The following is a 13,400-nucleotide window of genomic DNA, read 5'->3' as shown; positions in this document are numbered from 1 at the left end:
CGGCTATACACAGGGTGGAAGAGGCAGATGGCGTTACAGAGTCAGAGTAAGGCTGTTTGTGGCAACTTAAAAACCATGAATGCCCTGCAATTACTAGCAATTTGCCAGTGAGGCTTTTGGGTGTAATCAAGGATGTGAATTTACACCGATCTTGAAAGGTTTGGCGTCTAGGAATTGCCTTCGTTTTTCACACTGAAGTCCCGGTATCATTGGTTCCAATGAGGTACAGCTACCCGTGCTCTGTGGCAGAACAATGCCATTTCTGACAAGTATCCAATTCAGATGAGATCACAACCCAGATTAACCAGACACTGGGGGGAGGGACGAGACTCAGTGACCCCCCCATCGTAAGGGGCAGCTCCAGCCCCAAAGAGAGAAGAGTCCGGAAGACAAAAGACGACAGGTGGAGATGAAAAGACTAGAAGCCGGGAGAGAACTGGGCGACAGAAGCAGGGTGTGCTAGCGATGAGTACCAGTGTGCACTATTCTTAGCCAATCACAAACAGTCAAAGATTTAAGGAAGCTGGGTGCAGTGAGAATGGAGGTCTAAAGCTAGCTACACCGCTGATTATGGGGTCATTAAGGGTGCTCCATAATGTGATAGTACATGCTCACGGACCAAGGAAAGGGATGAGATGCTTACGGGCCGGCCTGCTCTGGGGTCTGATCATGACTGCACCGGATCTCCCAGAACCAGAAGGGTTTCAAGTTCTGGCCAACTGGATGCAGTGCCTGGATCAGCATCTAGCTACAGCTATGGATGCCCGAGGACTGCATCTCCATCCTTGAACCGCTAGGCGAGCCCCAGTGGAACTCCAACCTGATGCGTTCATGCTGAAATATACACACACACCTTAGATAAAGCCTGAGAGATGGGGGTTGTCTCTCCAGCACCTCAAATCTCTGAATGGTGCCTCCTTCTGGGGTATTAAGAAATTAAAAAACCAGCCTCTGCAAGGGGGCAGTCTTGGGCATGGTGCCTCAGAGGACTAGGGTAGGAAGGAAGGGAAGGGAAGGGTGAGAGCATCTGATCCTTTGGAAGGGGCCTACTGAATCTGAAAATCAGCATAAAACAGACCCGTGCACCTTATTCTCTCCCAGGATTGGCTAGAAGCTATTTTTAACAAGGAGCGAAGTCAGTCTAGAGATTAAGCCTTAGCGACTGAAGGCAGCAATTTGTGAAGTCACTTGCCCATCCCAGGTAGGAGCTACTTTCCTGCCCCACTCCTCTTAGCAGAATCCTCCCACCGTGAAGGAGGATGGTCTCCTTTTGAAATGGGCAACAAACTGGCTGGCCAGTCAGGACTTGAGTAGGGAGCACTATGGGTCAGCACAAGAGCCAGCCTATAAAATAGGAGGAAAATGAAATGGCACAGTACCTCTGTAAACGCTCCCCAGTTGAGGATTATAGATTATAGCTATCAGCTATTTGCATATCAGAATTTTAAGCAGCCAGCCACCTCCAGTGAACAAGGTCATTTCAAAGATAAAAATATTCCTTCTCCCCTGCCTTTCACGTTCAGTCAGCATGTCACACAGCCCGTGCGAGAGATTACCAAGGAGACATGGGAAGGGGTCCCCCCAGTGCACAGGGAACTCTACAACCCAGTGCGAGGTGTTTCATCAGCCCAGGGGAAGTGGATTGGAGGGGGGTATCCAACCTGCTACCGGGTTAGAGAAATTAAACGGGGGAGGGTGTGGGGGGGGAACATCAGAAAGAAGACGGGAGGAGCAGAACGAAGAAATCCAAAATGGGGGCATGGGAGAGGGGCACTGCCTAGACACAGAGGAATGAAGAACAGGGAAGATCTAGGCTCATGGATGAGCCGCAGGTCCCTAGAGCCATAGGAAACTGACCATATGGAGCATGGCCACCTGAGTCCGAGGAATGGGCCCTGGATCAGCCTTCCAGGAAGGAAAAGTCTACACCCCCGCCAGCCAATGCTGAGAGTGTGTGCGAGCCGTGGGAGGGAAGGGGACCCCTTCTCCCTAGCAGGAGGGAGGCCTGCAAGAAACGAACCTGTTGGGTCACGTGAGGAAGGGGATATATGGGACTGATCCTGTGAGGCCTCAATGGAGAACTTCTATGGACTTCAGAGGCAGCTGCACCAGGTCAGATGCCAGGCTTCCCCTCTGCTGGCAGCTGCACTGCTTCATAAACAAAAATGGACCCACATGAGTAGCTGGCAGAGGGGGAAGGGGAAAAAGCTAAAAGGGACAGTAGCAAGCTTAACCCCTGCAGAGCTGGAAACAGTTATGCCTAGTGCACCAGAACCAGGAAGTGAAACTGACCAGTCTCGCTCCAGGTGTGGAGCAAAGAGATACAGGCGAGGTGAACAAACAGCGTAAACACCAACGGGGGAAAGCATGCTGGGTGTTTCAAACACTTTCAAACTGAGTGATCCAATGAATTGACACGGCCCCTTCAAATGGGATCTCCGGGACACTTGAACAGCTGTGGGGCAAAATCCACCCTTATGAAGCTGGGAGAACAGAGTCGCCCACTCTCACGATTCTATCACGATATTTGTGATATTTAGGGTTTTACATCTCTCCGAGTGCCAAGGCTTTAAATCCATCCCTCATGTGGAAAATGGATACTAATCTGGCCAGCCATGTTCAGGAAAGGGGAACACAAACTGGAGCAGGTGCAGAGAAGGGCTGCTACGGTGACCAGGGGAATGGAGAGCCGATCGTATGGAAGGAGACTTTGGGGACGTCGACACTGCAAAAACACCCCACAGCAGTGAGTCTCAGGGCCCAGGTCTACAGACTCGGGCTTGTGGGACTCGTGCTACAGTGCTAAAAATAGCTCGCTAGATCTTCCTGCTTGGGCTCGGAGACCCACCCCTCTCGCCGGGCTTCAGAGATGAAGCAGGAATACAGAAACCACCATTTTTTGTGCTCTAGTGCGAGCCTGAGTCTGTGGACCTGGGCTTGGAGACTCATTTGCTGCAGGTGTTTTCATGTGGCCTAGACGTACGCTAAGAGAGCTTGGCTTGTTTAGCCTAGCTAGACACAGTTTGAAAGGGGATCGGATTGTGCTCTATAAATACAGCAGGGGGTAAACACTAGGGAGGAACAACAACCCTGGAAGCTAAAGGACAATGTTGGCACAAGAACAAATGGGGATAAACTGGCCATGAATGAATTTAGGCAGGAAATTAGAAGGCTTCTAACCCTCAGAGGAGTGAAGTTCTGGAACAGTTTCCCAGACAACCCCGGCCTGGCTTGATGATGGAGTTTGATAAGTTTATGAACAGGATAATCTGAGATAGCAGGGACTGGACTTCATGGCCCAGGAGGTCCCTTCCACCCCTATGTCTCTGGCAAGCCCAGCTTTCATTTAAAAGAGAGGACAAGTTTCCAGGTCTCATGGTTTCATAGAGAAGCTTAAAAATGTCCCTCAAGCGCACCCCAAAGGACCAAAATCAGAAGGGAGATCAAAGGAACCCCCTTTAAAAAACCGATCTTGATTTTAAAGCCCATCTCATGATTTTAAGGGGATCGCTTTTAAATGCTACTGGATGGCGATACTGATTATGTCTTCACAAGTCTGTGTATCGCCTCGGGCAACTTGGGTGCTACCGCAGTGGCAATTGTGAATTCCTAACGAGGGGCAAACTTTACATAGAAATGGGGGGGAAGGGGGAAGAAGGGGGTGAAGGGCATGCAGATAAGTGTCCATGCTTGCTCTCTTTAGGTGAAAGATCTGATCTGCCCTGCATGCTGGGAGTTCAGATCCCAACTCTGCAGCCAAAGTTTTACACTCACACTCACTCCCAAATTTGAGTTGAGCTGGACCATGCCCCCCTTTGGCATGTGCCAGTCAAGTAAGGGGGGGTCCAAACCTTTGCATCTCTAGCAAGACTGGCCCCCGCAGAATGGGGGTGTGACCAGTTTCACAGGTGACATTAGCTGCCCAGGCAGATGGGGGCGGAGGGGTCCAGCTACAAGTATAGCCCTTATATGTAGGCTCGCAGCCCACCTTTGCTCAAAAAGCCCTTGTTGCATGTTAGAGGGGAGAGGAGGGGGCTGTCACCTGGTGGCCATCCATGCAAGAGGCCCAGGTCTGGAAGCCAACAGGGGTGGGAGGAGAAACACTCCCAGGCAGACGGGGAGTTCTGCCAGTGTATGGAGGCCGCAAGATCTAGCCAGCCTAGGGGGTGGAGCTGAGACACTCCCAACAAGGTTGCGGCAGGGCAAAGCCGTCTCTTCTCCGCAATCAGTGACCAATAGCCACGCAGAAGGAGCCCTTTCCCTCACCCAGGGGCCCATCCCAGCAGGATTCCATGACCCTACGCAAGGGGGCCACTGGTTAAAACGTGGACGCCTCATTAGCCAGCTGTTTGTGCCCAGAGCAAAGTGGAAGCCATTTCTGTAGGCCCTACAAAAACATGTTGCTTTCCCCCTCCCAAGCGACACAAGCCATGAACTGGTATGTTTAAAACAATCCTGGAAATAGGTCCTTCAGGGGGCTTCCCGAGCGAAGCTCAGTCGCATTCAGCAATTTGGAGTCACCTGCCAGCATCTCCTTTAAAGGAGTCATTCCGTTATGCGGCCTCCTTCAAAACAACTTCATCCTCCGGCCGTCCCCCAGGACTTAGCATCGCAGGCAACCTCTCCTCTGTCACGGAGAGGCGGCCAAGGGGTCAGCAAGCGGGGCATGATGGCGAGCTACCTCGCCCCTTTGCCGCTCTCCTTCGTGACAATCCCAGAGAGGAAAGTGATGCTGCTACGGCAAGTGCCCGGGCGCAGCTCAGCCTGGCGCAAGAGGCAATCCCGGGAGACACCTCTCCCCTCCCCCGCCAAGCCCCACAAGTCCCAGAGGAAGCGCACGCGGAGCAGATGAGAAGTGAGATCCAGAGAGGCACAAAGAAAGGCGGCTGGGAGCAGAGCCGCTCCCCCGCTCCCCCTTCACACTGCATCTTCACAGCTGCCATTGCTGACATGTGGCGGATCCTGCCAGATAAAAAGAAAATTCAGGCTGCTCAAAGTTTCCCTTTTTGCCAGTTCTATTCCTGATAAGTGCAGTGCCTGCACGGAGGCTGATAGACGGCCTATCGCGGCGGTTAGCTCGAAAGGAACACCCTATCGCTCCAGCATCGCCGGACTGCCATCAACTCCCAGCCACACAGAAATTAATATCGCTCCAATTACCAGAATAGAGATGGGCTGGGAGAAGGTGATAATAAAATCTCTTTTACATAAAGAATGCAAATAACTCACTCTGGCGAGGGCGGGGGAGGGAGATGAGAAACCGGTGCCACTTTCCACGCACACCTTCAGCCGACTGAAAGACGACATGCAGGGCGGCTCCAAGCCTCTCCTATTTCACTGCTGCTTCGGCCTCTCGGGCAGCTGGAGAGGGATGCTGGGGCCAAGCATGGAACTCTCTCCCCCACTCCTTTTAGATCCGTTTGTATGCAGTGTCATTAGGGACATAGGACCAGAAGGGATTTCCCGTGCCAGAACAGGCAGCCCCATCACACTGTGGATCGTTCTCCTCCCAGCTTAAAAGTGACAAGGGCTCTAGCCCCTAACGCCAAGCGTGTATGTGCACACACGCCGCTGAGCCCCAAACTCTGCTCAGGACTCAGAAGCAACCCTACAAAAACAAACCCAAGGTGAGTGGCTCAGCACCAGCCAGCAACCTCGTCGCAAAACAGCATTCCCAGGATGGCACTCGCGGGGAACCTGACCAGCTTGCCCAGGGCATGTTGTGGAGGAAAATTACACGGGAGATTTGACCTCCCAGCTTCCTAAGAGGTGCTGAGCAGTGAGACAAAGCTGCTGAAGGTATTGTGGAAAATACGATGACAATAACCCAATTAAATTAAGTATCCAACCCCTTAATTATCTCCCCTGGCACTGCCAACTGCTGGGATGTGGGTGGAATAGGAATACCTTGCTTTTTATTCCCTGGCTTGGAGGGGTCCTGATCATGCTGCTTACCCCGCCCCACAACCCCTTGACTTCCCCCGTCCAATTCATTCCACCAGGTGACCAGTCAGCCAGAGGAGAGCGGATCTGAATATGGGGGATAGGAAGCGGGGAAGCTGCTTGGCTGGAAAGCAGTGCTGTAAAAGGAAGAGGCAGAACAGCCTGGGCTGAGGCTGCTTATTAGCAATTAGGCTAATGAGGATGAGAGATCGGAGAAAAAGAACACATCACGTCACCTCTCCTCCGCCTCCCTCCGTGGTCACTAGGGCAAAGGGCCGGGGTGGGAGGGAGCCGATAAAGAGGAGATTGGCGAGGTGGAAGCCGCACAGATACTTCCTGCCAACGCATCCAGGAAGGGCCAGGGATATCAACTGGAGCACATTTCCCTTCCTTGATGAGTTTAAACGGGGGAAGGGGGGGAGGGAGGGGACCACTGACAGTATCAGCAGCAAACAGCAGAGAGATTCATGGGGGGGAGGAGGCTGGTTAACTCTCCTGCCCCAGCCAAGGGACGGGCTCAGCGCTCTGTCAGGCCCTTCCCATCCCCAATGGGCATGGCCCCATAGGGAAGGTGGCAGGACTGATCCCCAGACTTGCCACAGCGCCCCCCCACCACTCACACTCCTGGTCGCTTTGCACCAAGAGAAACGTCTGCCCCCTAGGCGGATACGCAGGGCTAGCCATGGCATGGGGCCTGCTCAGTGCCACGGAGCTTGTTGCCAGTGGGTATTTCACCAGATGAGGCAAAGCCGCTGGCGACGGGGTCATGGGAGCTGCACATGTGCCCTGGCACTTGGCGTTTCCCAGCTGCTTCAATAGCAGAGCCGGGACAATCTCTAATGTGACCGACAGGCCCCGCCTTAGCCAGGCAGCCCTAAGCAGGGGCCAGAGGCCAGTCCTTCGTCAGGTGGTCTTTGCCATGGGTGGCACCTAGGGAAGGGAGGAAGGGCCTGATCGATAAGGCACACGCAGGCAAAGCCACAGAGCCGAGAGCTTCACGGGCCCTTCTCCCCAAAGGTCCAAAGTCAAACCGATAGCAATCGAGCCCCAAGGTCACCCCTTCCCAGCATGCAACGAGGGCTCGAGCAGAGAGGGGAGGGAAACCCAGTTCTTCTTTTTTTAAAAACCCAACCTAACATCTCTCTTTCCGCAGCTCTCCCCCCAGCCCTTCCCTCACCCTACCCCCATCCCATCCCATCCCACGCAGCTCCACTAGATAGGAGCGTGACACACTGGGGAGTATAAGGGAGACCTAAACGGACGTTTGGAGCATCTTCACCTACGAAGAGGACAGCCCAATGGTCCTCTCAGTCGCAAGGAGGATATCCACACATACTGCACGTCTGTTAAAGTGTAAGGTCTATAGCGATCCTCGCCCAGATTTGGGGGAGGGGACCTTCCACCTGGGCACCATGGCCAAACGTTACCAAGCCAAGACCGTAAGCTCCTTGGGAAGAGACTGTGTCTTCCGCTTGGTTTCTAGATACCACAGCGATAGGCCCACCAAGGGCCCAGATAGCGTGCACAGCACTGTACTGTCTGGCAGGCATCACGCAAAGACATTCAGACTCAAAAAACAGAGATGACAAGACAGGAAGACGGCGATATACGGCTATAGACACTTCTTGGGGTTTTGATAACATCACTAACCACTCTAGCTCTCTTCTTGTGGTTGCCATGATGCTATCAAAGACCCACTGTGACTGTGTAGGAACGTAGACCAATGGCCAGAGCTGGCATCGCAAATCCAGTCACGTAGCGGTCAGCGCTGGGTGATTTTTTCCAGAGGAAGGGAAAAAAACATCATCCCTGGATCACCTTGCCACGCGTGCAACGCTGTCTATCGAAAACTCCTCCTTCCTGACACCACATGCTACCTAGCTCTCACCCTGAAGCATCTTCAGTGTGATATCAGCATGCAGTTATAACCCAGGCACTACATTAATACAAATAAACAATTAATAGCTATTCAAGTCCTTTCAAAAGAAATCCAGCTGCAGTATTGGCTCCTGCAACAGTATCGGCTCCTGCAACAGTATCTGACTCTGCTCTCCTGCAACAGTGAGTTCCACAGGTTGGCTGCAAGTTTACATCTAGTCCTATTAGTGGTAAATATACTGTCCTTCACCATGTCATCAAATGACCCCATACTCTTCTGTTAAGGGACAGGACCTGTGTCCCCTCTGGCTCTTTCCTTTCTCCTGGCTAAATCCTGAGGTTTGTAATATTCAATCATGCACAAGTCCTACCAGACCCCAATCTCCTTTGTTACCCTGCTCTGAGCCTCCTTTAGGATCAAAGACACCTGTTTTGAGGCTGGAGGCAAGAAAGCCTGCAAGCCACACCACAAATGAGTTGAAGGTACAGAAAAGGGGAGCAAATGCAGTTCCTGCTTCAATCCCAGGTTTAGGCCACCAGCTGTGCTTCCTTTGTTCTCTGGCCTGCGTTCCGCAGAAGATCAGACTTTCTGATCACAGTGGTCCCTTCTGGCCTTGGAATTTAGGAATATTAGGGGGTGGGGGGACATGACAAATGTGGCATTCGGATTTGGAATTCAGATTCCAACCCTCTCCCCTCCTTCAGATGCGGGAAGTCTGGGGGTGCTCGGATCCCGAGTCTCTGCTGCCTACAATGGCTAAATACACCATCGACGGTGTATTTCTCTCAACGCCCCCATTTCTGGGGCCGCACATTCAAGTCGTTTGTAACTTGCCCCGCTCGTTGCTAAATCCGTGTGTGTCGGAGGAGGCTGGAGGGGTTGGGTTTCCTCCCCGCGGAGCATTATTCAGGTTTCCTTGTTGAGATCAGGAGACTGCTCACCCACTTCCCCACGCCCTCCAGCTGTCACCCCAGCGTCACTGTGTGACCAGACCTCCGGAGACATTGGCGCCCATTCTTCTCAAAAGGTCACTCGCCGGCCGAGCTACTCCCAGCCGCCTCCACGGAGCCCTTTGAAAGGCAAGCGGCCCGGGAAGACACTGACATTCAAGACGTTCGTATCTGCCTGGTCATACATGACTGGCCAACCAAGGAAGAGCCCAGAGACAATGAGCAGCATGAGAGAAAAGTCAAAGCCATCAAACCCGGCAGCCAGGCTGGCCGCTGCCTCCATCCGAGGTCGAGCCACAGCACTGTTCAGCTGGAAGACGGCGTAGGACATGCTCCTCACAGGGAGAGCACAGGGGCCGAAACGTGGCACTACGCGCTGCTGAGCCCTCCCTCCTCGAGGGTGCAGGGTGTCCCAGCAGGGTTCAGGATGGGGCAGAGGACATGTTTTGGGGATAGGGGGGATTTACCTGGCCCGTTCCATGGATTCAGCTCCTGCAGATTTTCTCCAGGCTCCTGCTTTTTTGACTCCTTGGGACTTTCCAAGGCTTCTCTGGACTCTGCTTCTGGAATGGAAGAAACGGCCTGTTACCGTGTCACACAAGCTCAAGAGGAACGTCAGCTACAACTTCCCACCATGCTGGGGACTCCTCAGCCAGCCCAAAAGCCCAGCGGAAAAGGGCCATCACAAACGGGACACAATAGCAAGTGATGCCCGAGGATGTTCTTCACCGAGTAGAACTCCACGGCCTTTCCCCACCTTACTCATCTCTCGTTCACTTCCCAAACCTCCAAGCTCAGTCCCGATCAGCCCATGATGCCAGCCTCCATTGCCCAGTTGCTACCTTTTCAAACAAACCCCTCTGTCCTTTCTCCCAGGCTGCCCTCTGCGCCTGGGGAGGGCTTCCTGTAAACACCTGCAAAGCCATCTCATCCTCTCCCTTCAAATCTCTCCTCAAGCCTCTGCTCTCTGCAGTGAAGCCTACAAAAAACCTCAACAATGGTTAGGCAGCTGGTGCGCTGAGACCACAGCCTGTCATTCTGGCTTCCTTGTGCTCCCCCATTGGTCCGTCCCCATCGGTGGCCTCTTGCCTTGTACTTGGATTGGAAGCTGCTTGGGCATGGACTGTCTTTCTTCTGCATTTGTAAAGCACCTAGCGTCTGATCCATGGAGATCTCCTAGGCATTAAGATACCGCCAATACTAATAAAATGCCAAGACAGGAACCCCAGTCCTTCCTGTCTACTCTGCAGGTGTTCCAAGTGCAAGCGAGCAGGAGGGAGCCTTTCCATCCAGGACTCCTGGGTTCCTAACCGTGAACAAGGGAATAGCAGCCATCTTGAAACCCTTCTTAAGCAGGTATTAGTCCATATGCAACCCCACTGCTGTGCAAATCGACGTGGCTGGAAGTTCCTGCTGCGGGCACAGCCAACCACTTGAACAGCGGACGTGCCCCAGGTCAACACTTAGGTGTTGCGGGAAAGTCCTGCAAGGGCAGCATCCACTGACGTAGCAGCATGCTCGTGTATGGGGCAAGTGAAATGGGGCCTTGTGACTAGAACACAACGGAGGGCTGGACCCAGGTCAGAGGAGTACTGGCAAAGCGGGGTGGTAAGCAGCAGCCTGGGAGATAGGATTAGAGTAACAAGTGGGGGTTGGGCACCAGCAGGGGGCGGGGTCAGGACTGATGTGCGCTGGCCGATCGAATTGGAAAGGACCTGGAATGGACTCGTATTATCCACGCACGGAAGGGAACTTCCCTGTCGATCCAGAGAAGAGCATTGCCAGCACGGGAGAAAGTGAGACGGGATGGGTGTGGGGGGCAGGGGGGCGTAGCAGGGCGGGAAGAATTGGCATTTGTGGATTTAAGAGCAACTCGGGGCAGATTTTTAGAATTGCATTAGCAAAACATGCTCCAGGAATGGTGATCAGTTGCACGCATGCAACCAGCGAGCTACTGGCCACTAACGCAACTGTGTAACGGCACGGGGCCAACACCTGACCCTCGGTCTCCTGCCAGCTGCCCCAGGCAGAGGGATATCGCACAACACTAACCAGGTGGGAGCAAGGCCTTCAGCTAAAGGAGAGGGATTGCCTGACGTGCCGGTGTTTGTAAATTTCATGTCCACCCTGATCATGCCAGAGAAGCATTCAAGCACGCGACACATGCAAAGAGAGGAGAGACTGACACTATACGCCCGAGAGCAAACCAAGAGTGGGTGAGCATCTGGATGGATGGCTGTGCAGATTTCAGCACTTTCCCCCCGAGTTCCCAGAGCAGGAGTTGCCAGTTCAGAACCAGGCAGAGACCCCTCTCTCCTTCTCTGTGGACTTGGAAGTTCTCATTAACATTCAAAAGCCTGAGGGAACCTGTGGAAAGGAACCTCCTTGCCTTTCCTCCCACCAAGGGCCCCATGTCAGGGAGCCTGTTGAAATACAGCTCCCGGCATGGCTCTCTTTGTGGTATCTACATAGCAACTTGATAACAATTATTTTCTCCATTAACTGCTGTTAAAGATGGTGCCGATAAGCCTATCTGCATATGACAGTGCGACAGATTAGCGCCCAAAGTGCATGTTTGTCTTCACGTCCAGGGCGGATAACCACTGCAAAGCCCAAATCGATCGGCACCATAAAGAACGCCCCTGGGTGACGTCACCAGCATTGGCAATATTAATACAGGTGATAAGCGGGATGATTAACATCAAATAAATCAATCCCTGGGCATAAAAGCCCTATTATTTTTGGCTATAAATCAAAGTGCCTGGCATATTGATTTTTATCCATCTCGCTGAAAGCTCTCGCGGCCGTTAGTGCCGCTCGGCGGTATCTGCATTATCACCTTTTTATCAAAGCAGCCTAGTGCCAGGTGCAGCTCTCCGGCTGCATTTCCACCTCCCTAACCCCCCAACCTCGGAACTGCACCGAGCTCCCCAATCAGATAAAGAGCCACTCGCTTCCTCTGTCAGCCCAGCCCAGCGGGGAGCAAAGTCTGCCAGCAACAAACCACTTCGCCTCAAAAGGAGCCTCCTTCAACAACCCCACCCCCGCCCCCCAAGACCACCTCAACCACCATCGCGCTTGGTGGATGACTCAGGGCCACATTCAGCGGGGACGGGGTCGAGGGGAAGAGATACAGAGGGTCATGGACAAGACTCTGGCTTGGAGGAGCTCATGCTCTCCTACCATGCTAGCTGTCCCTTATCTGGGAAGATTATCAGGAGATTTAACATTCTGCTCCCTTTGCTCAAGGCCTCCTTCCTGGGGAGCTTTCCTTCCCTTTATCTATGGGGCAAGTGCTCGGGTTTATTGACTGCCAAGTCAGAGGCCAGAATCTTCTGGTGGCATCGATCTCTGGAAAACTTTGCTATCATGGCAGGTCTCGGACTTTGACGGAGGGTGGGTGCCTGCAAGGAAATAACAGCAGCACATGGCGATTGTGGAATCTGACTGCAAGAGCCACCTGGTGGGGTCCGGCCCAGGAAGGGGTGTGTCTATGATCCGCACCGCGCACGGGATGAGAGGGTGTTTCAGCTCCAGGCAGGGAAAAGAAACTAACCCTCTCCAAAATGTGCATCAGATCTAAGACTCTGGTACTCCTCACACCTGGGCACGACTGGGTTTATTAAGATCACCTGGCTTTGTCTTGGCACCACTGATCTCAAAGGGCACTGCAAACATTAACTGATTACACTTCGCACCCCCTCCCCAATATAGCTAGGATCGCTTTGCGCCGGCATGAAATGCAGTCACCTCCCAGGATGGGGTGCAGTGTGGCTGCGGATTATTGCTGCGTGCCAGCCAGGGATGCTGCATGATTGTTTGGACAGGAAGCAAATGACCAGGTAGCAAGCATCACGCCACTGGATCCATGCCTAACCGGGGCAACTTCCTCCAGTGACATCACCATGACACCCATGCAACATCCTGTGCACGTTTCCACTGGGGAGAGAGACAGCTATCCACGAACCTGTTCCACGATCCTTAGCGGCTGCAGAATGGCTCCACTTTATGGGTCACTTTGTACTTGCTAGCCAATGTCACCAGACTGCACTGGCCCATTTAAAGAGGTGCAATGCAGCCCTGTACCTACTAGCCGGATCACCCACTCCTGCATCCCCCGCACTCCCTTGGAGATGTATGCCTACTCTGGGCTCGTGCGCTCGAGGGGAGGGCTGTCCTCAGATCACTACACAGGGACGGTTAGAGGAGCTGAAACGGACATGCAGCCATGAGGCCAATTAGCAGTCAGCTCGGTGTCCATATCACACCTCAAGTTTCCACGCTCCTGCTTCTGGCTCCCAGTACCCTCCCCCATACAAGCTCAGGTTGCCTCCACCAGACTGTCAAGCAAAGGGGCTGCCAGAGAGAGACGGGTCAAGAAACGGCCCTCCAGTGAACACAGGAAGAGCCCATCTCCTCCTTCCACTGGCTGCACTAGTGAAAGTTGGGGCAAAGGGGCACCGGCTGGACCAAAGTCAGAATTACTGTGCCAGGGCACCTTCCGATGGGAGGGTCAGGTTAGGAAGCATTTCGAGGTGGAGGCCTGGGTACCTTTTGCCAGATCTCAGGCCCCACGGAAGTTGCTCCTCCCAGGCTGATCGCCAAACAGAGAGCCGAACACCCGCCAC

At 53.4% G+C, this 13,400-nt stretch overlaps 1 protein-coding gene across 6 annotated transcripts in view; it reads right to left on the bottom strand.

Moving 5' to 3' along the window:
• ZFPM1 (zinc finger protein, FOG family member 1) overlaps positions 1–13,400 on the bottom strand; it is a 119,362-nt gene that overhangs the window by 52,859 nt on the left and 53,103 nt on the right. For 5 of the 6 annotated variants that reach the window (XM_077830831.1, XM_077830829.1, XM_077830827.1 and 2 more), the window contains one exon: positions 9,240–9,335. In XM_077830831.1, the coding sequence (XP_077686957.1) occupies positions 9,240–9,335 (96 nt within the window). The remainder of the gene's footprint in view (positions 1–9,239; positions 9,336–13,400) is intronic. The other variant, XM_077830828.1, reaches the window with a different exon arrangement.

The sequence above is a fragment of the Eretmochelys imbricata genome, chromosome 12, assembly GCF_965152235.1.
Source record: "Eretmochelys imbricata isolate rEreImb1 chromosome 12, rEreImb1.hap1, whole genome shotgun sequence".
NCBI lineage: Eukaryota > Metazoa > Chordata > Testudines > Cheloniidae > Eretmochelys > Eretmochelys imbricata.
This window is presented reverse-complemented; position numbering and strand designations above follow the sequence as displayed.